The following is a 21022-nucleotide window of genomic DNA, read 5'->3' on the forward strand; positions in this document are numbered from 1 at the left end:
GGGAAGGAAAGTGTAGCAGGGGGCGGCAGAAAGTTAGGTGGGCGGATGAGGTTAAGAAGTTCGCAGGGGTCAAGTGGATGCAGCTAGCACAGAACCGAGTTAAGTGGAGAAATATGGGAGAGGCCTTCGCCCTGCAGTGGGTATAGTCAGGCTGATGATGATGATGATGAATCATCCCCTATCACTTTATCCCCCCCCCCATCTCCACGCTCGCAGTATGCATTCGTACACAGTGCAAAATAATAGAGGTTGTCCTGTGGCACGGGCTGAGTGGTAAGAACGTGTATCAAACGTCTCAAGAGTTCAAGCTATATCGCAAAATATCCATGAATGGAACTAAATTTGCGAAGCCACTCGCACTCAGCAGGCTGAATACGGCGAGGCGCACGATTGGCTCACTGAGATTGGTGCCGTGGTCCCGAAGAAGACCACGACAAGTTGAGGAATGAATGCATAGTTAAATTGGTTCACAGGAAGGGAAAGGCGCAGTAACTGTCACACTTGCTGCTCGAGTGTTCTCGAGCGTATAAATGGCATGTGTGGAATGAATGCATTGATCTCGTTTTTGGGTTGGATTTTGAGGAATATTTCGATAGTTTTGACAGTGATTTAAAATGCAATGGTCGCAATGAAGCAGTATCGCAAGTTAGCTCTGCTAAAACAATGCAGACTGCATCGCATGCTTTCCGTGGCCGCTGTTTTCTTCAGTCGCCATCTTTGTGTGGAATCGAGGAAGGGCCCCTCTCTTGTTTTGCTTGATTTATCTCTTGAGTAGAGGGGGTTGCTTTCTTGGTATTTTTGCAGTAGCCCGGTTGCACTGCGGCCCACCTGGCAGCCTGGCATGCTGCTGTTTCCATGATTGCTTCACTCTATCCCCTGTTTAACTGCTGCCATCTGTGGAAGCACCTCGTAACCAAACAGGCCTCCTAAAGTTGTGGCATTAAAAAACGATTTGCATTTTTTTTACTTTTTAACATTGAAAGTTTGCAGTTATGTTAAAAATATAATGGCAATAACGACCAGAACATAGGGATGGGAAGTTTGATTTGGTTTTTTGTTTGTAGGGTTTAACTGCTCAAAACGACTGAAGCTGTGAGAGATTACACAGTTTAGGGCTGCGGAATTTTGACTACCTGGTGTTTTTCATGTTGCTTTGGCACCTTGCTTTTTTTCCTGCATCGAAAGGTGGCTGCCATAGCTGGGATTTTACAATAAAGTTTTACAATAAAGGGATTTGATATTGCATCCTTGGGTTCAGCAGTCAAATGCCCTAACCTTTGAGTTACTGCGGCAAATTTACAGGCGATTTAGCTCTGTTGCTGGGCCAAATGTGAATCGTTTTTGCTTTTTGTTTTTGCTTTGCTTTTTTGCTTTTGCTTTTTGCTTTTTGCTTTGGCTTTGGGTCGCACTACTCATTAGCATACATTCGCAATCTGCCACATCATGTGAAAGCCCATCTTATATAGATATAAAGATCCTGCTTTAACCGAGCATATGAATGTGCGTGCATGGCCTAGAAGTAGTGTCCATTCCATTCTACTCTGGGAACAAAGAGAATATGTGGGTCTAGCTATAATGCATGATAGGCTATGCAAGTATAAGATGTACCACACAGTTGCAACAGAGGAAGTGTAAATTGCTCGGCATTTTCTTGTGCCTGTTGCCTGCAATGGTTAAGGCACAGTCTCAAAACCAGTCCTTACAATGACGGCAGAAATTCACAGTCTGAAGTTTTCATGATTGAAAATTGGAAACTAACTGGAACTGATTTTATGGCTGTGTTCCTATAACTGTTCTCGAAATTTCTAGATGTTCAGTTTCTCTTTTGCTGGATTGATCTTCATTCACGGTTGCATATTATGTATCCTTCACTTCGTAATGTGTGGGGCCTTCTTGTCATTCACTTCTTTGTGCAGAAAATTGTGGTATATTGTAGGATTCATGGCAAGGCTTTCTACTCATTCCGGTAGTTTTGTTTGTAGTACCTTCATTGTTTGCGTTCTCTGGAATGACTCTCATTTAGGCTCATCCTGTCAACTGCGTACCTTTGTACAAAGTTATCCCGTATAGTCATTATTGTTTGCAACTGTGCACAGGCATGAAAGACCAATTGAAAGGCGCATCTGAAAAGCTGGCTACATTACTGCACCCAAGATAGTGAGGAAAAACACAAGACAGGTGCACATTGACAACTGCAGTTTATTTTTATGTATGTGAGTTGTATAAACTTGCCTTTCTTTTTCGTGGATAAACCACATTTGTCAGTGGACACTTGTGTTATGTTATTGATGTTTGTTTCATGTGCAGTTTCCCAATGATAGCATGCAAAAACCTGCTGTGTGAGGTGAATGGTTCATGCTTTCTAGATTATTTTCTTCTGCTTCTTGCTTAATTTTTTTTAGATCTTTATTTCTGGCACACAGTAATAACATCAGCAACTTATTCTGCTTCTTCTGCAGCTTTTTTAATCCACAGAAGTGAAGTCAGCCTGTAACGTGAGTCCTGAAGAACTTGGGCATTAGTATTTCATGGGGAATTTGCAGCTTGACAATTGGAGAGGAGAAATGTATAGTACTAGTAGACTGACACACAGATCTTGGTGTTTTAGCTGGAGTGTTGAAAATTTCAGTTTCGACACTGCTTCAGCCAAGGCATCCTTTCGGGCCAAGGTTGTCCCAGTGAATGTTGTTCTTCATGTGTTTAAACATCTAAACAGTTTGGTGTCTAGGTGCTGAAAGGGAAGCAGAAATAATGCTCAAAGTGCTTTTATATGGGTATATCATGAAAGTACAGGCAACCCATTGGTGCAACGTCCATTTTTTTGGAGTTTGATTCTTCTGGTGCTAGGTTGAGCCATGCTTTCATGCCAGCAAAGCACAATTTCAGCAGCCAAAGTAAATTCAGTGTTTTCCCTGTAGCAGTGTGTTAATCATGCAGGCTGCTGCATAGCTTGGAAAGTCTCTACTAATCGATTTTTTACTTTGACGTGTAAACTTGGCTATAGCATGGAAAGAATTGAAATTTTCTTGATTAAAGTGTGTCATGGCATTTTCTGTGAGAGACAGAGGGGGGGTCAGTGCTCGCCTTTGGCCTAGGTCGTGGACCACTCGACACATGGCACCCCTAACTCGGTAATTGCTTTTCCTTCTGCTGCTTGGAAGCATTTTGTGTAAGGCAGCTTTGATAAGAAAAATGGTGTCTGGTAGAGATAATGCGTGTATTACTGGCCCGCTGTCACAGAAAAGCTTTTCTTCGTCTCCGTCCTCACCTCACCACCCAAAGAAGTTGACAAAGATGACATTGTTTCAGGAAGCAAAAATAAAAGTTTTGGCATTGATGTGAGTAGTTCTTCCGATGAAAAAGAAAGCGACTATTGCGAGTGTGCATCAGTAGATGAAGATTGACATCAGAAGATTTGATTGAAATATCCTCCATTTTTGTTTTGGACTGTCGAAACACAAATAAACTTCATTACGCTGCTTTTACTTAGTTTCTGGTTCAAAAATATTTTTTGACGATAATGAATACTTCTTTTTCATTACAATACCGATCGAAATCAGCAGTAAAAATAATAAGCCATTTTGGTAAGAAATTTCTCAAAGTAATAAAGCGCTTAAGGGATTAAGCCCCACATTTCATATCACCATGTTCTGGCCATCTAGTATTTTAATATTCTGAGCTGCAAAGCTGTGTACAGGTTAGTGCTCATTGCTTTTATCCTCTTGGTAGGGTTTATTCTCTTAGTAGAGGTAGGGGTAGGTTAGGGAAAGCTTTTGCTTCCAGCCAGGCCTCTGATGTGTCATCCAACATAAATGACATACCTCTTCCCACACACTAAAAGCTTTTTGTGGACCTCACTGGGGGCCTATGGTGTGACCATGTTGGGAACGCATGTGTGAGCTGCACGTTATTAAGGTACCAGTGGGCTCTGGGATGAACCAAAGAAAGGAAAATAACTGGAACCACAAAAGGGACACCAGGAAGCAAAACAGCTATGCAAGAACCAAGCCGTGATTTATAAGACACTTATGAAGCCATAGCATATATATATATATATATATATATATATATATATATATATACATATATATATGTATATATATATATATATATATGTATATAAAAAAAGGTAGCATAGACTAATGCCATGCGTGCCTTAGCTTCCAGGTTAAATGCAACTTTTTTATCGTTCACTGTGGATTGAGAGCACATATGCGTACTTGTCTGTATTTGCTATGTGCTTTTTCTACGAAATAAGCCATTTGATTAGTAGGTATGCTCGTCCCACTGTTCTCTTTTCTCACCATCTATATTTTAAAAGGGTGTAAACTAATGTTTCTCTTCAAATCTCAGCAAGCTATCTGTACGGCAATTCTAGTCTCTTTTGATGTTTACGATGTACTGTGCCACTGTTTCAGGCTTAGAATCAAAGCAGAATCAATGGAATATGACTTCAAATCATTGGGCATTCCTTCAGCTTCATCGCAAGCAATTGTTGCTACTTGATGTGCATTTCATTTTCGGAATGCATTAGGTGACTGTCATGTGCAGCTTCTGTTAATATTTTTTTGTGGCATCATGCAGAAGGAACTGATCTACTTAAATTAAAATTTTTCTTATTGTGTTGTTATCTGATTGTGGGATTATATGTATGTAGTGGATATTTGGCAGAATGTACACGTTTATGTTTAGGTGGTAAAAGAACTGTCTTTATTCAGCTCATCCAGGCTTCCTTGGTTTTGTTAACGGACTGAAAATAATTATTTCAGGAAGCAAGCTTTCGTGCATATCCTGCATGCGGTAGTAGCATCATTGCTTTCCTATTTGCTGAGCCTAATGTGATGAATAGCATTCCTCTTGTGTGCGTATGCATGCACGTGTCTGCATAAGCACATCTTAAAAAAGGGAAAAAAAGGAGATGCATCAATTTCAGTATACCTGCAGTCTGCGCAAACTAGTCAATTTGATAGCAGATGTGAAAATGGAACCGCTTCACGAGCTGCCTAGCTTGAACAGCAGAGCGCAAATGCCACTGATAGTGCGGCATTCTGAGCTTACTGCTTACAGCGACCACACGTGCAGCCCCAGTGCCTGGGATGCGAGCTGAAAGATTCAGTGCTCGTTTTTTTTTTTTTTCTTTTACATCTTCGACACTCTTCACACCCTTGGCAACGCTCACTGTGCTGTTTTCCTCATACTACACACTTCCATGGTAATTAATTACACTGTGACAGTGGAGTAGCATTCCTCAAGAAAGCCTGAAAATATGTCGCAAAGCTCAGTTGTGCAAATCCACCCATGGCGGCACTGTGTGTACTTCACTTTTGCACGATTTTGCTGGCTTATAAGAATCTTGCTTCTAGTAGAATTATATATTTGCTATCAGGTGATGCTAACCAATCAGTGTAAGCTGATTTAGTATTTGGCTTTAGTGACAAATTGAACGGTAACTCGCAAATCAGTTATGCACAATGGACAGGCGTGGCTTCACATACAGGAGTATATCTGGGCCAGTTAGAAAAATTGTTGCCACACAGGCACTCTTAGTAAGTCAGCAGTGAAGCTAACCTATGCATAGGCCTTGCGATAGCTTCACAATCTTCACATTCTGCACAACGCATGGCCAAATGGTTCTTGCGTGACCTGCTCTCTGTATCCTTTGCATGTTTACATAATCTGTTATTGATGCAGTGCCCTGTCTCACCGATGTAAAAACGACCGCATGACGTCGGAATCTTATAAGCAACGCCATTTCTACAGGGAACAAGTTTCTTCTTGTGCTCCTTTTGGCAGCCTCTTCTTTCCATTCTCGTTCACCTGTTTACACAAGCCACTTAGTTTGTTCCTGGACGAAAAAAAACAACCTAATGCCTGCTTTGCTTACAATATTTTTCTGGTCATGCAAAACTTGGTGCACGCAGGGAACACATGTTACTCCCTTTTCCCCGGCTAGCCAGCATCGATGCACTTGTTCTTTCGCATTCCACATTCAGCAAGCTAAGATTCCGCTTCTCTTGACACCATCTTCAGAGGGTATCCTGCTGCAGATAGCCATTTTACTTGTGCATTAAAACTGGCTTTTGTTTGATGCAAACAGGACTTTTGCAAAGTGGCTTTCATGCATGTCTTGGCAATTCCACGTTTAACAATCTTCGAATGAGCCGACTGGAAAGGTAGAAGGCTCTTCTTGGACCGCGCCGAGTATATCCAACAAAGATGATTGCCAGAAATTATAAGTTCCATGTCTAAACACCTGAGCTTGCTATTAGTAGGAAACTCAGTAGTCAGTTAGAGATCACTAACTTCGTTACAGAACACGTCAAAAATCTGTGCAAGCAGTTTGCTGAGCGTCATTAGTTCGATATAAAACTAAAAAGTCATCAACGTATCGCATAACTTTAACAATGGCCGCATCATTGAGCCTGGTTCGAAGACGCCTGTCATAGAAAGCTAGAAGTAGGTCACTGGCAGGTAGTAGAGGATCCACTTGAGCCGCGTCTGCAACCTCCTTGCTTCAGACGCGTCAGTAGATGCGGTGGCTTTCATATGCGTATAAAAGTCTGTTTAAAAACGCGAACGCTATTTTATTATCCGTTGCAGCAATGCTAGATCCGATGCAGACTCCTTGTTTTTGGATGAACCATTTGTTGTCCAGAATGACAAAGGTCGACTTTCAAATAAACCTGGACCAATTCTAAAAATCTACTGATTTCCATTCCACATGCGTTCTGGAACTTTGTTACCCCAAAGCGGTCTATGCAGAGGCTGATTTCTGCAGTCACGGAGCTCTGAGGCAAGCAATAGTACAAGTCCTTCACGTGAGGTAGGCATTCATTCTGAAGTAAGTCCAAAACAGCCACGGGCCTCCTGATGAGGAACGGGTCCTCCACTTCCACATGAGAAAGGCACTTTTGCAAGAACAAGGCAACTTCACGCTGCCACGTGCCTCTTTCGGGCACAGTTCCGCGGAATGGGCACTGATCTTTGTGTGTCTTTACGCTGAAGAACGCTGGCACCTTTCAATGCCTCGATTGACGAGGCTAGTCTCAAGAGTCCAGCTTGCTCACAAAGCTGGACTGCTTTGTCTTGCAGTCTTAAGGGTTGTACATATCTTACTTCTCAGAAATTTGCATAAACTGCTTCTTGGGCCTTTTCCTTGTTTCCAAGATGTTAAGGTGCTGGGCAACGCCAGCGCCCCCCCCCCCCCAAAGGTAGACAGCCCGCTGAAGCTCGGGCCAAAGTTCTGTGAGCATCCGCGACTCGACAAAACGGAGCTACTTTCACTTGTTCTGACAGTTGCAAAAAGGCAACTGCGGATGACGCCAACCGTTGCATCTTAGAAGGTGTGGAGTCCCTTCCCAAAGATGTCAAGAAAGGAAGCACACAGCACCTCACTACCGTTGTTTCAGCCCATGAAAGATTCCGGCGTCAAGGTGCTTCAGTCTGATAAGAACGGTGGTTTGTCATTGTGCCTAATGACATTTACAAGGAAAAGACCCAAGGAGCAGTTTATACAAATTATACAAGAAGTGAGATCTATACAACCCTTAAGACTACAAGACGAAGCGATCCAGCTTTGTGAGGAAGCCGGACTCTTGAGACTAGCCTCGTCAATCGAGGCATCGAAAGGTACCAGCCTGTAGTGTTCTTCAGCGTAAAGACACACAAAGATCAGTGCCCATTCCACACAGTTATGTCCAAAAGAGGCACGTGGCAGTGTGAAGTTGCCTTGTTCTTGCAAAAGTGCCTTTCTCATGTAGAAGTGGACGACCCGTTCCTTCATCAAGAGGCCTGAGGCGGTTTCGGACTTTCTTCAGAGTGAATGCCCACCTCATGTGAAGGACCTGTACTATTCCTTGCGTCAGAGCTTCGTGACCACAGAAATCAGCCTCTGCATAGACCGCTTTAGGGTAACAAAGTTCCAGAACGCATGTAGAATGAAGGTCAGTAAATTTTTAGCATTGGTCCAGTTTTATTTAAAAATCGACCTTTGTCACTCTGGACAACAAATGGTTCATCCAAAAACAAGGAGTCTGTATCGAATCTAGCATTGCTCTTGAGTTAAGTGACCTACTTCTGGCTTTTTATGACAGGTGTCTTCGAACCAGGCTCAATGGTGCGGCCATTGTTAAAGTTATGCGATACTTCGATGACTTTTTAGTTTTATATCGAACTAACGACGCTCGGCAAACTGCTGCACAGATTTTTGACGTGTTCTGTAACGAACTTAGTGATCTCCAATTGATTACTGAGTTTCCTACAAATAGCAAGCTCAGGTGTTTAGACATGGAACTTATAATTTCTGGTGATCATCTTTGTTGGATATACTTGACGCGGTCCAAGAAGAGCCTTCTACCTTTCCAGTCGGCTCATTCGAAGATTGTTAAGCGTGAAATTGCCAAGACGTGCATGAAAGCCGCTTCGCAAAAGTCCTGTTTGCATCAAACAACAGCCAGTTTTAATGTGCAAGTAAAACCGCCATCTGCAGCAGGATACCCTTTGAAGATTCAGTCAAAAGTAGTGGAATCTTAGCTTGCTGAATGTGGAATGCGAAAGAACAAGCGCATCGATGCTGGCCAGCCGGAGAAAAAGAAAATACCAAGTTTTCCCAGCGTGCACCAAGTTTTGCACAACCTGAAAAAGATTGTAAGCAAAGCAGGCATTAGGTTGGTTTTTTCCGTCCAGGAACAAACTAAGTGGTTTGTGCAAATTGGTGAACTAGGATGAAAAGAAGTAAAGAGGCTGCCAAAAGAAGCACAAGAAGTGTGTTCCCTGTAGCATTGGCATTGCTTGTAAGATTCCAAAGTAATGCGGTCATTTTTACATCGATGAGACAGGGCGCTGCATCAATTACAGATTACGTGAACATGCAAAGGATATAGAGAGCAGGTCACGCAAAAACCATTTGGCCATGCATTGTGCAGAATGTGAAGATTGTGAAGCTGGTCTCATTCGGACCATTATCATAGCTTGGTATAAAGACGAGACCACGAGGCTCATTTCCGCGGCCCACAGTATAAAAAAGCTAGGTCACCTCTGCATCAGCATCCTGTCGATGGCTCTCTCCGCAAAAGAATACACGTCTCGATCTGTGTTGATGGGTTTTTCAGTCGCGTGTGTGGTTGTCAGACTCCTTTTCTTCCTTGTCTTTCACTTGTCCTGTAGTATGGAAATAGCCTAATACAGGCCTCAAAATTTCATGATCACGCGGGTAGTGGGTAGTAAAATTGTATAATGCTTTTGGCGTCACAAGCACAGTTGCCCACAGGGATCGTCTCAACTGAGGCCGCAAAAACGACATTTTTATATCAAGTAGCGCACCAATGAATTATTGCACAGTGCCTAAATTTAGTAAAATGCATCAGGGCGGAGAGGAAGGCCTACAGTAAAATTTTTACCAGAATTTGCGAATGTTGAAAAGCCTCCGGAATTGCCCTTTAAAGAAAAGACTACACGATTTCTATGCCACATGCGAGGCCACCTACAGTGCCAACCAGAAGATGTATTAAGTTAGTAAAACGCTTTCATGCGCAAAATAATTCAGTAATTTCCTGTTTTTGGTACTGAGTTTTCTTTGAAATGTTCTATTTGCTATGGAACTGATCTCTGAACATTTCAGCTGAAGAGGGACTTCACTTTAATAAAGTTAAATTAAAGAAACCAAACACTGGAACTTAACCCTTCAATTGCCATTCCCGAGATATCTCGGGAGACCCCACACGCACTCCTCCGCCACTCCCGGGTATACTCATGCTGCCCCTGCAACTCACTCCCGACACTACTTGTAAAAATAATGTTGCGGGCATGTCGCATTATCTCTAGAGAAGCCACATAAGTACATGATACCTGGCATGTAAATTTCAATTGACATAAAGAGTGGATGTTTCTCCATCCGCGTCACCATCATCACCAACACCACGTCGCTTTCTCATCAACAGCAGTGCAGCCATGGCGGGACAATGTGCCATGTGCGTCTGCGGTTTGACGCGCGAAGAAAATGTAGAACTGCTGATGAATTCTGACTTAGATGAAAGGGAGAACGATGAACCCATTTATTTAAATGTCTTGTCGAACGATGACAGCGAGGAATTGCTCTTGTCCCCTATGAATCCAGGCAATAAAGGAGACCTGCCGAGCGTAATAAAAATATTTAATAAACCTGTCCTGCAGAGCATCTCAGTGCATTACCAGCATAAACTTTCCATGGAACCAGCATCTAAAAAAAATACCCGGCAGAGAGTGTGCAGCAGTCCCAAAAAATATTGATAGTAAAGAGGTCAAGTGTCTAGTTTTCTTTGGCACATGGAAAGCTTGCTGTCTAAAGTGTTTGCTTTCATAACGGTTTCGTTGGAAGTACTAGCCAAAACTTTTTACTGAGCCAGTCATCTACATAGACCACATTTTGTTTTGCCCTATGTTTTCTATACTTCTGAAGTGCATGCGCGCATTTTCATGCCCATGACCATTACACACTCTTTCGGCATCATAATTGCCGTGGAACTTATAAAATCTTCAACGTTGTAACAAACCTAGTACCACCAACCCACAACTATGCTTCAGCCTCAAGCTGTTGATTACACGCCTTCGCAGGCCATTAGCATGCAATGTACTCGTGTTGAGGATGTTTCTTAAGCGTCCGTTTCTTTGTCATATTCGGTAAATTGCCCAACTTCACGACACGCTGCCAGGTGCAGGCATCGTCTGCTACTCAGCTTTGAAACGTTTGTAACTATAGAAATAGTTTCCTACGAAGCGTGAAACTTTGTCTGGATTAGTTTTAGTATTCACTGAGCACATTGCAGCCAAAATAAAATTTCATTTCAGTTGGTCTTTAAGCTCCGATTTTAAGAGTTAACAGGTATGCACCTTCATTCATTTGAGCTTGTGAGCCCTATGTGCACATGCTACAAAAAGCAAAGTGGTGTCGAAATGAGCACTTTCGCAATTTTTAACAGAAGAGACACCATCGCTGCTCGCACAGACTTCACTTTTTGTTTATTTCCACTTGGTGTTCACACTTGCTTTCACATCAAAAAATACAGGGTGGCACCCACCACTTCTTTACTATGTTTATCTGCTGCTCAGCATTGAGTTGGGGTGGTGCGGTGCTTTCCGCTGCTTGAACATTGGCAGAGAAAAATGTCACATATAACCCCCCTGTCACGGTAAAGCACTTCCCTGAAGAGGCCTCCTGATGAGAAAAGAAGCAGGTAGAAGCCAAGTGACGAATGGCAGGTACACCCATTGTGCTTAATATATGAGGACTGCAAAATGCACAAAACACTTAAGATTCATCTTATGTTAGCACTTCCTACTAGCTGTATTTCCAAACTATCCGCATCACAAGCATGAAAGGGAGCAAAGAAGAAGCAGAAGCGATGAAGCAGCTACTCTGATGATGGTACTGCTTGAACTTCAGGTAGATGCGACAGGTCTAGAGAGTGACCAAATATTTGTTATGGACACCTGAGGTATCCATAAATGAAGTAGTTGGCATATACACTTTTGTTAGTTAGGATCATGAACTGCCTGGAGGTCAGACGAGACAACAAGCTGTATAGCACGTTTGTTTTTAGCAGTTCCCCATTTCGTACAATGTCCACAGCTGATTTGCAATTTGTACTAATGAGAAAACTGCATATGCACTATGTTTCTGGGGAAGCTGACATGACTTGTACTGTTCTCAAAATGGCCTGCATCAGTCTGATAGTTGAAAGCATTGGCCTCAATAGAGCACAGTACAAGAAATTTAAAAGCAGGTAGTGGTTTTCAAAAGTAATCTGCAGTCTGCCGTGTAGCTAAACATAGACGATAGAAATCCAGGTGCAATTCGAAAGCAACTGCAGATGCATTGCAGACATTCAAGCCTGATCATCTCTTACTTGCACATACATTTCTCTCAAGAAAGTTTTTCATATTTGAAAGAAGCTTCCAACTTTTGTTTACCACTCATGTAAATTTGAAATGAGAAGAAAAACTTGGCTGAATCTGACTCCTCACTAAACTGGCTGTACTATTGTGTTTTTCTGCGCCAGCTGCCGCACACTAGTACATTTAATTGTTACTTTCTAGAAGAACCATTAAAACAGCTGCATATAAACAAGTTAAAATGTGATGCTGAACAGTGCTACATCCGAAATCGTTAAGTGCACCAAAAAAATTTGTTGTGGTTTAGCTCTGGTTAACCTTAGTTCTTGAATTGCAAAAGCAACAGCGGAAACTTCTTTTGTCTGCTACATTATTCTCTTATCACACCAAATCAGTGTAAGGTGCTACATTATTGGGGACACTTAAGCTCATCGTTTAAGGGTATGACGCGAGAGCGAAAGCTACCAGCATACATATAAAGTTACGCTTCAGCCAAGCCGTATGGACGTGCCTGCGCGTCATAGGGGTAACGAGAAAACAAAGGGTTTTGGCACGCTTATTCTGATCATCTACCTCCCATATGAAAGGAGCGACCCGAGATGACAGCTCCTGCTCGTGGCATAGGGATAACGTGAATTCAAATGTCATGGCAGGCTGATCTTTTTACAAGGAGACCGTAGCTACGCCGCTTTATGGCGTAGCTGCGGGCACCCGAGGTCTCACTTTGGCTGTCAGAGTATTGCTTTCTCAATAAAATGTAAACGGCATAACAATCAGCTTGAAACCATGTCCCCTGTTCAGATAATTATTTGTAATAAGTTAACACAGCTGCTAGACAGTTTCCTGCGTTTAAAACACTAGTTACAGAATGTACAACCACTAGTGCATGCTTTCAAGTGATGCGCACTGCAGCACAGTTCTTTTCTGTGCAAGAACAAGTGTATTTATATGTCGAAGAAGTGCAGCGACGTGCTGCTATCAAACTTGCTTGTGTCATCATCATTCATATTTTGTAAAGCGCATGTCTTAAATTCTGAATTTCTCAAGTGCTGACTGTACTGATGCTTCGATGAAAGCGCAGCTGTCCTGAAGCAGTAGCGCTGCAGTGTTGGCAATGGGAACTAGGCGCAACAGGCTTGTTTCGCACGAATGCGACAGGCCGCACGCTTCCCTTGGGTAGCCGTGGTTAGGTTGCCGGTGTAAAGGATGGCCGATGTCTGAAGTTTCAGTTATGATATCATTGATGAAGAAGTTCAAAAGTATTGCTTGACTAAAGATAAAGTGCACAGGAAACACACACAAGAGAAGCAGACACAGGACACACGCTGTGTCTGCTTCTGTTGTGTGCATTTCCTGCGCGCTTTAGCTTTAGTCAAGCAATGCACCATCTAGCCTAATTTCAAGTTTCAAAAGTATTGCAATATTTACAGTGATAACTTTTGTGCAGTTACAATGCATAATAATAATAATAATAATAATAATAATAATAATAATAATAATAATAATAATAATAATAATAATAATAATAATAATAATAATAATAATAATAATAATAATAATAATAATAATAATAATAATAATAATAATAATAATAATAAATTGGTTCACTGGAAGGGAAAGGTGCAGTATCTGTCACACTTGTAGCTGTGGACACCTGAACTGCGCTGGAAGGGAGGAAGGTGGTAGTGAAAGTGGAAAGAGAGAAAGGAGAGTCTAGTGGAGGGCTACGGAGTAATTTCGACCACCTGGGGATCTTTAACACACAGCACAGGGACGCCTAATGGAAACGGAGCCGCCGCGGTCAGGAGCATAACCTAGAATGATAATTTTTGGGCAGGTACTTATACTCCTTTAAGCTAGCGAGACAAAAAGGCGTGGAATTTGCAACAGTGACAGCAGCTGGTCTCAATTGTCAGAGTGAATGCATCATGTGCATACGCTGCCATGTGTTTTTGTGCTGAAAAGTGACCTCTTCACTCACTTTTTGCCTCATTTTACTTACAGGTCAAAGGTGACTCCTCTGAAGATCTGCCTGTGATCACTGCATATTCTCGTGTATGCAGTGACCACCTGAGTATGGAGAGCATAAATGGGCAATGTAATAAACGTAACAAGAAGTTCTTCATTTTGGTGGTGCAATATACTCTGCCTTATTTTGTTCTACCAATCAATGAAAACATGCTAATTCACTGCTGTCATGGCTTACAAACTGTACAGAATGCAGGCAGTGTGCTAAACTGTGTCATGTGATAGCAGGATTTGAAGACAGTTGTAAACCCGTTCTCAGTCGCTTTTGTTCTAAAAATATGGCCAAATTCTGAAAAATAAAATGCACAAAACACAATGCCTTAATTGAAGTGGCTCCTGAAAATTTCATCAGAACCACCCTAACACAATTCACTCAATCTATTAATGGCATCAGTCATGCAAAAATTTGCACACTTGGGCGCTTTTTTTTTTTTTTTTTTTTTAGAAAATGTGCCTTTTTCTGCCTGTATGTCAGTGTGGAACCTCAAAGTGAACTCTGTTGTTCAAGATAGAATCACTCTGAGTACAGCTGAAACTTTGAATTTTACTGCTAAGTCACTTATTGTAGTCAGTGCTAATTAGGAGGCCAGCAGTATAAGTGCTAAGTGTTAGTTTCTTTTTTCCTTTTTAATCTTTAAAGAAGCCAAGTGGGCTTCTATTGTAGCCCCATGGATGCTGTGCTGAAAGCAAGCCTTTCTCTGCAAAAAAATCATCTCTATTGCTCATTCCATGTATGGTGGCATTTGTCCAGCCACGAAAGATACATATTTAGTACACAGAAATTTTAATTAAAAAATTTTCCCACCGCTTCATTCAAATCCATGAAGTCTATGCCCAAAGGGGCTGTGTTTTAAAGAGAATGGTTGTTTCACCTAAACTTGCAGACCCACAAGGAAACTTCGTCAATGCGCTGCAGCTTACTTGCAAAATTGCTCAGTCACAGCAGTGTCTGTTTTTCAATCTTCAGTTTTTTCCAACTCATGGTCTCTTTAATGATTGGATTGCGGTAATGTATCAAAACTGGCTGACCTCAGTTTGTCCTCAGTGATGTTTTACATATGCAATAGGCCTACTTCTGCTCTAACAAGCGTGCTGCATCCGCTCTACCATGACCAGCGCTTGGGAAATCACGTGCCAAACTAGTGTTGCGAACCTCTGCGCTATTCGCACCATCACAGTTGTAGAATATGAAGTCGAATAAATGGCAGGTATCTAGTAACATTAGGGGTATTGGTACAGTAGTAAAAAACTCGCATGAAGCACCTTCAGTGCATGCGGACTCAAGGAATTTATTTCCTTTTTTCTGAGAATACTAGTATGTTTGAACAAGGAACATTCCTTTTGCTCTTTGCAATTTTACTGAAGTCTTATTTGGCATGTCAGTAGACCTTGAATACAGCAGATAATGTAAGAACCTATTATTTGCTTTGCAGTTGGCCAAGCATGTACGTACATATTAGGCATCTCAGCTCAATGTAATCAAGCTTTAAAAAAACATGGAGTGTCCTGAGACTGATTAGCTAAATTTTTAATTATTGGCTTCAGGAACACAATGTCATGTTTTTGTCAAGCTGTGGTTTACGTAAAACAGCTTTTGAACGGCCCTTAAACCATAATTTATGCTATGAAAAAAGCTTCCACGGGGCAGTGGTGGCAGTTTAATGTCCCTAGATGGGTCTTGGAGAACAAAATCTGCATTGTGAGAAAGAACACTGAGGCAGAGCCAGTACATCAGTCACACATTAAATATCTTTCAAATAAAGCTATTTGAATCATAACTTGATAGAAACATTGCATATAGCTGTTTTCAAGATGCTCTAAAGCTCTTATACTGTCCCTTTGTTTGTCAAGCCAATAATAAAGGTATGCTGATTGCTCTATAATAATTAACTTTGGCAAACAAAAAATACATTTGACTAGGGCAGACGACTTATGACAGCTCTCAGTAGGTTTTACTGCTTTAGGGCACTCTGTGTTTTTTAAAAGCTTGGTTATGTTTAGCCAGAACACAGTTGTCATCAGGGCTGCTGTATTTCAACCAAGCACAGCCTGACAGTTTGTGGAGAAAGTAACTTTTCTTGCTCACCAGTTTTAGCATGATACTGTTAGGCCCATTCACTAGAAAATGCGGCGTTGCCATCGTCAGTGTCAGCGTTGTGAGCAAAAAAAAACGAGTATGGCATTGACAAGTGGTAGCTGGCATAGCCACGTGCTGATTAGACACAGGCTTTCCTGACGTTATGTTTGGCAGGAGCTGACAGCTCGGACCTCTCCCTTCACATGGGAGGATATCAGAATCAGCCTGCCATGACCCTTGAATTCACGTTACCCATAGGCCGCGCAGGCACTTGCATACGGCTTGATTGAAATGGGGCTTTATGTATGGGGTGTTATAGCCTACACTATTGCGTCATACCCTTGAAGGCGGAGCTTAAATGTCCCCCATTAATTTGTTTTAATTTTCTCTCATTTTGTTCTCACAGTCAACCCTTGCTATTGTGTCTGCATCAGAGTTCACAAATGGCAATCCTTTTTAGCGGCGTCTCTTATAGCCCGAGTTGCTTTGGGACGTTAAACCCCATAAACCGACCAACCTTTTTAGTATTCTAGCACTATAGCCCTCCCTTATCCTATTTCACCAGCGTCTGTCTAAAGCTGTCAAGTTAGCAGGGTATGACAAATTTGCACTTTTGAGATGGGAATATAACCCTCTGGGTTAGGCACGCTACTCCCACATCATGCCGGCACGTCTCTATGGCTTAGTAAATGGGGAGCCCCTTACATGTATTCCGGGTGGTCTTTCACATGGTGTGGTAGTACAACCCAAAACTAAAGTGAAATATGAAACACTAGCAGTCCTGATTTGCCTTCTGCCTAACCACACTAAACTGGACATCACTTTTTGTGGCATCGACGAGAAAATTTCCAATTTGCGTCTTCATGTACACAGGGCGCACCAATTCGAAGCTATTGCGGTAGCATTGTTTATGACGCCTTGCACAAAGTTGTTATTACGATGAGTAAAACGGGTATGTATAAACTATCAGATAATCACCACAATTGGCATTCCAGAGTTTATTCCAAAGAACAAAGAGCTGCTCCTTCCTTCTTCATGTTGATGTACTTTTTAAGTAGATGATATTGTCCTGACAAACCTGCAAAGACAGCTATGTAGGCATCACTGCAACCCCAGTTCAAATGCACTCACCATATGTTGCAGTGTTGTGTATTCAAAAGAAACAAGACATTGAAACTGGCTTCTACAGGGAGTTCAGTTTAATTTTGCCCAATGGGGAAAGGCAAGATTGCAACGGATGGCAGAGAGTCAACTAGGTGGATGAGGTTAGGAAGGGACCAGATGGCTGCACAGGTCGCAGGAGGAGGTTAACTTAAGCTCATTAGGAGAAGCCTTTGTCTTGCAATGCACATTGTGTGGCTGACTATGGTGATGGAAGAAATCCTCATACACATAGGAAACAGTCCTACAGATGCATGGCAATAACCCAATGCGTTCATCGTGCAGAGAGATGTCAGCGAAGCTCATCGCTGGAGGACCATCAGCTGCTGTGCGTGATCATCATCAAGCACAGACCAAGTTTAATGCATCATCACATGGCAGTGCTGATCTCGCTGCCTCTTACATCATCTGCCCAACCTGCACACAAAGTACCCATTGCATAACACTCGCACCAAACACGAACTCAAATTAGGAGCTGATTGAATACTACCTGGTGAATAGGTGATTTTAATTCTATGTGCTACCACTACAAGAACTGTGAGCAAACATTGCATTGGAAGTTGAAAGGGGAACACCAAAGGTTGGTGTTTCATGTGCCATGAGGAAGTGTATATGGTACTACCATGAGGTAATGCGATGAACTGGTCATAATTAAGTTGTATTGCAGAGGCAAGCAGGTGACAGACTCAATTGGTTTGCTTTTAAACTGCACTCATTATACATCATGCTTTAATTGCTGCACGAAACAATTTGAGTGTACATTAATCATGCATCAGTGTGGTAATGCATGCTTAGTAGCCTTGCATATATAATGAGACCTGAGCCAAATTTATAATTCTACTTTTTTTTGCCCACTGCTATAGGTCACAGATCACTAAGTTTCATTGACATTAATATGATGTGTTTGTTGAGTGTATCAATATGCAATTTACTGCATCAGTAGCTTAACTATTTATTCCTAGTCATCATATATGGGGCATTTACGGCTGTTTTCAGCCTTTATTCTGCATGGTCTATACGTCATGAGGCATATATTTGGCAAGGCAGTTTGCTAACCATATAATCGGAACAGACTGGCAAGATGCATAGAGAGCGAGAGAGATACAAGGCCTGGTACATAAAAAAATGGTGCTTTTACACTGCTAGCTCCCAGAACAATGAGAGTTGTTTCTTTTCATGAAATATTGTAGATTTTTATGAATTGCATTCAATGGCTAGCTAAGAAATCCAGAATGAGAGAAAAATGCTCCACAGAATTGCTTCACACAAAGTTTGGTGAGAGTTGTTTGACGGTCGGATCAATAACAATAAAAAAGTAACCTGACAGGTAGGGTTACATTGCAGATGAGTATGAATTCTGTGCCACCAAAACGACGATACGAGTTCATTCACGTCACCATCCTCTGCTCTCTGTAATATTGAAAACGCACTACAGTTTCGGTTTCGTCTCACGTCGTCCAGCGGACGCGTGCGGCACACTGGGCCGTGCTTTCGCTGAACTACACAAGGCCGCCAAGTTTGTTGTTCCCGACTGCGTAACGCCGAGCGGACAGCTTGCGCAACGCAGGATGGCGAAACCCAGCCACGCGAGCTTCACGCTCCTTATCACCCAGTCGGAATGTCCTACTACGCGGTGCACGGCCGCACGGCCTTCGCCGGATGACGCGCGCAAAAGAGCAACGACCTCCCACTTGCGGTAAACTCAAGGTAAACTGATGCTGCTGTCAACATGACCGTGTCAACTTCAATACACGTCGGATCACAGCACTGCAGGGACAAAATACTGAGCAGGATTACACGTTTTCTCAGGCAGAACGTCGCTAGAATCTGAAGCAGTCTACAGCATGGGTATTTCTAAAGTTATTATCAAATTTCGGTTGTCGAAAAAAAAAAGAAACAAAAATCCACCTAATTTGCAATGAGCAAATTTTAAACCTCGTGGCTGCAGCTAAAAATGGTTTTGGAGCCTGTAAAAGCGTTTAAAGAGGACAAAACAAACGTCAGCGGGTTGGCAGCGCGAACTGACGGGTGTCAGTTTCGGTTGACCGCTGGCGCCGGCCGGTCGAAGCGGGGGCAACGCACAGGCCTGGGTGCTTTTGCACGGGCGCTCGTGCGCGCCGTGTGCAGAAGTGCACCACGTGAGCGCTGCCGGCGGTCCGTGTGCAAACCCCTTCTTTGTTCCATTGCCAGCGTCACACCGTCGTGTCAAGCTAGAGCTGCGGTTGTCTCAGTCTACCACGTTCGACGCCCAGGAGACCTTCATCGCCTTTGCCTGCAGACCGGGACGAGCATCATGAGCAGCCAGGAGTGCTACTGCTGCCACAAGACAGGCCACTTCGCCCGCGAGTGCCCGCAGGGAGACCGCTACGGGAGCCGGGACGGCGGCTATGGCGGATCGTCGTTCGGCGGTTACCGCTCCGGCGGAGGTGGGTTCAACTCCCGCGGTGGAGGCCGCGGCGGCGGCGGTGGAATGATGCGCGGGGGGCCGCCCAGCCGCATGGGCGACTCGCGAGGCGGCTTTTCTTCAAGCCGCATGTCTTGCTACAACTGCGGCAAACAGGGCCACATTGCCCGCGAGTGCCCTGAAGATGGCAAGACTTGCTACACCTGCGGCAAACAGGGCCACATATCGCGTGACTGCGACGAGAAGCCGTGAAAGCGGACCCCGCGCGTGAGCGAGCGAGCCAGGCAGAACGGGAAAAAAAATACCTCCGCCGCCGCACACGGATGTTCCAAAAAGAAGTTTGTTGTTGCGTTGTCATCGTTCTAGGCCTGCCGTGAAGAGAAAAACATTCGACTCCCCTCCCACACCTCGCATCAAGTGCACCCCCTCGTGGCGGTCACGTTAGGACTGCATTTGTTTTCCCGTCAATGCATTTTCCCGTGTCTTATCAGCGCACCGCTCGAAATTTTTTATTCCCCTGTTTTCCCCCTGCTCCGCCTGCCTGGCCGAAGAAACGGCAGCCGCTTCTGTAGCTGCGGAAGTACGAGGAAGCAGCCTGGCCCCATTTTTTTTCCCGCCGAGCGTCCATCTTTTTCAGAGGAAAGAATGCCGGCGGAGGCCGTGCGCTACGCAGCGTAGGCCTAGCCGCCCACAATGGACGCTCACACGTGGCTTGGCTTCCCGACGGAGAAGGGGAAAAACAAGATCGGCGACCTTTGGGCACGACGTCGGCGACTCGTCTCTCCTGCACTACCCCTTCCCTGCATTTTTTCTCTCGTTTTCTTTTTTTTTTATCTGATCTCCGCTGGTGACTGACTGTGAACAAGGGTGTGTTTGCGTCCTCAGTGCGCGTTTCTGAGCCGTTCTGTGTGCACCAGCCGCGTCCGGCTCTTGTATTTACTTTTTAAAAATTCATTTTACCGATCGCGCCGAAGACGGAACAAAAGAAAACTGCTAAAGAAAAAAAAAATTTCCGATGAGATAGAGGGTTGACTTTGCGGCTTTATATACAGAGCTTGTTCGAAGACTTTTGTGTTAAGAAACTTTCTTTAAACCTCGTGTGTGGTGTGCGCGTTTGGTGCGTAGGACTGGCGTTCGCGTCTCTCTCCTCCTTCTATTGGCTGTGTATAAAAAATGAGAAAAAGCCTCATGTACAACATTCTTTCCCGAGGATGATGAGTGTGCCATGCAGTTGTCGTTGCAGGGAGCACTACGCGAGGACAATAAAAAGATGAGAAAGGCTGATCTGTGTCACGGCATCGTCTGGTTTTGAAGAGTTACTCGGCCTGTCGCAAGCACGACATTGAGCCAGTGGCCTTCCTTTCTTTTTGTTTCTTCTAGGGCACTTCGGCAACCTGTAAGCAACCGTTTGGGTGAACTCTTGTACGAGCTGGGCTTGGGCTCTGTTCTGCCTTCGCCGCCTCGGGGTTGGCTGGTCTGGGTAT

At 43.4% G+C, this 21022-nt stretch overlaps 1 protein-coding gene and 1 long non-coding RNA gene across 9 annotated transcripts in view; both read left to right on the forward strand.

The window, feature by feature from the left end:
- The window catches only part of LOC146199810 (uncharacterized), a 54809-nt gene extending 40589 nt beyond the window's left edge, over nucleotides 1–14220 (forward strand). For 6 of the 8 annotated variants that reach the window (XR_014705128.1, XR_014705129.1, XR_014705123.1 and 3 more), the window contains one exon: nucleotides 13873–14220. This is a non-coding gene — a long non-coding RNA (uncharacterized LOC146199810). Of the gene's footprint in view, nucleotides 1–2096; nucleotides 2210–2459; nucleotides 2496–13872 lie in introns of all 8 variants that reach the window. The other 2 variants (XR_014705125.1, XR_014705124.1) reach the window with 2 other exon arrangements.
- Nucleotides 14221–19238: 5018 nt separating this feature from the next.
- LOC146199811 (uncharacterized) lies at nucleotides 19239–20822 on the forward strand. Its single transcript, XM_084595255.1, has one exon. It carries the CDS (start codon nucleotides 19428–19430, stop codon nucleotides 19788–19790), a length of 363 nt encoding a protein of 120 aa, XP_084451381.1. The 5' UTR covers nucleotides 19239–19427; the 3' UTR covers nucleotides 19791–20822.
- The last annotated feature ends 200 nt before the right edge of the window (nucleotides 20823–21022 follow it).

Source organism: Amblyomma maculatum, chromosome 2, assembly GCF_055883805.1.
Source record: "Amblyomma maculatum isolate TAMU_Amacu chromosome 2, ASM5588380v1, whole genome shotgun sequence".
NCBI lineage: Eukaryota > Metazoa > Arthropoda > Arachnida > Ixodida > Ixodidae > Amblyomma > Amblyomma maculatum.

Bases quoted from the DNA above. Each gene is read 5' to 3' on its own strand.
- LOC146199811 (XM_084595255.1), top strand. From the start codon at position 19,428: ATGAGCAGCCAGGAGTGCTACTGCTGCCACAAGACAGGCCACTTCGCC.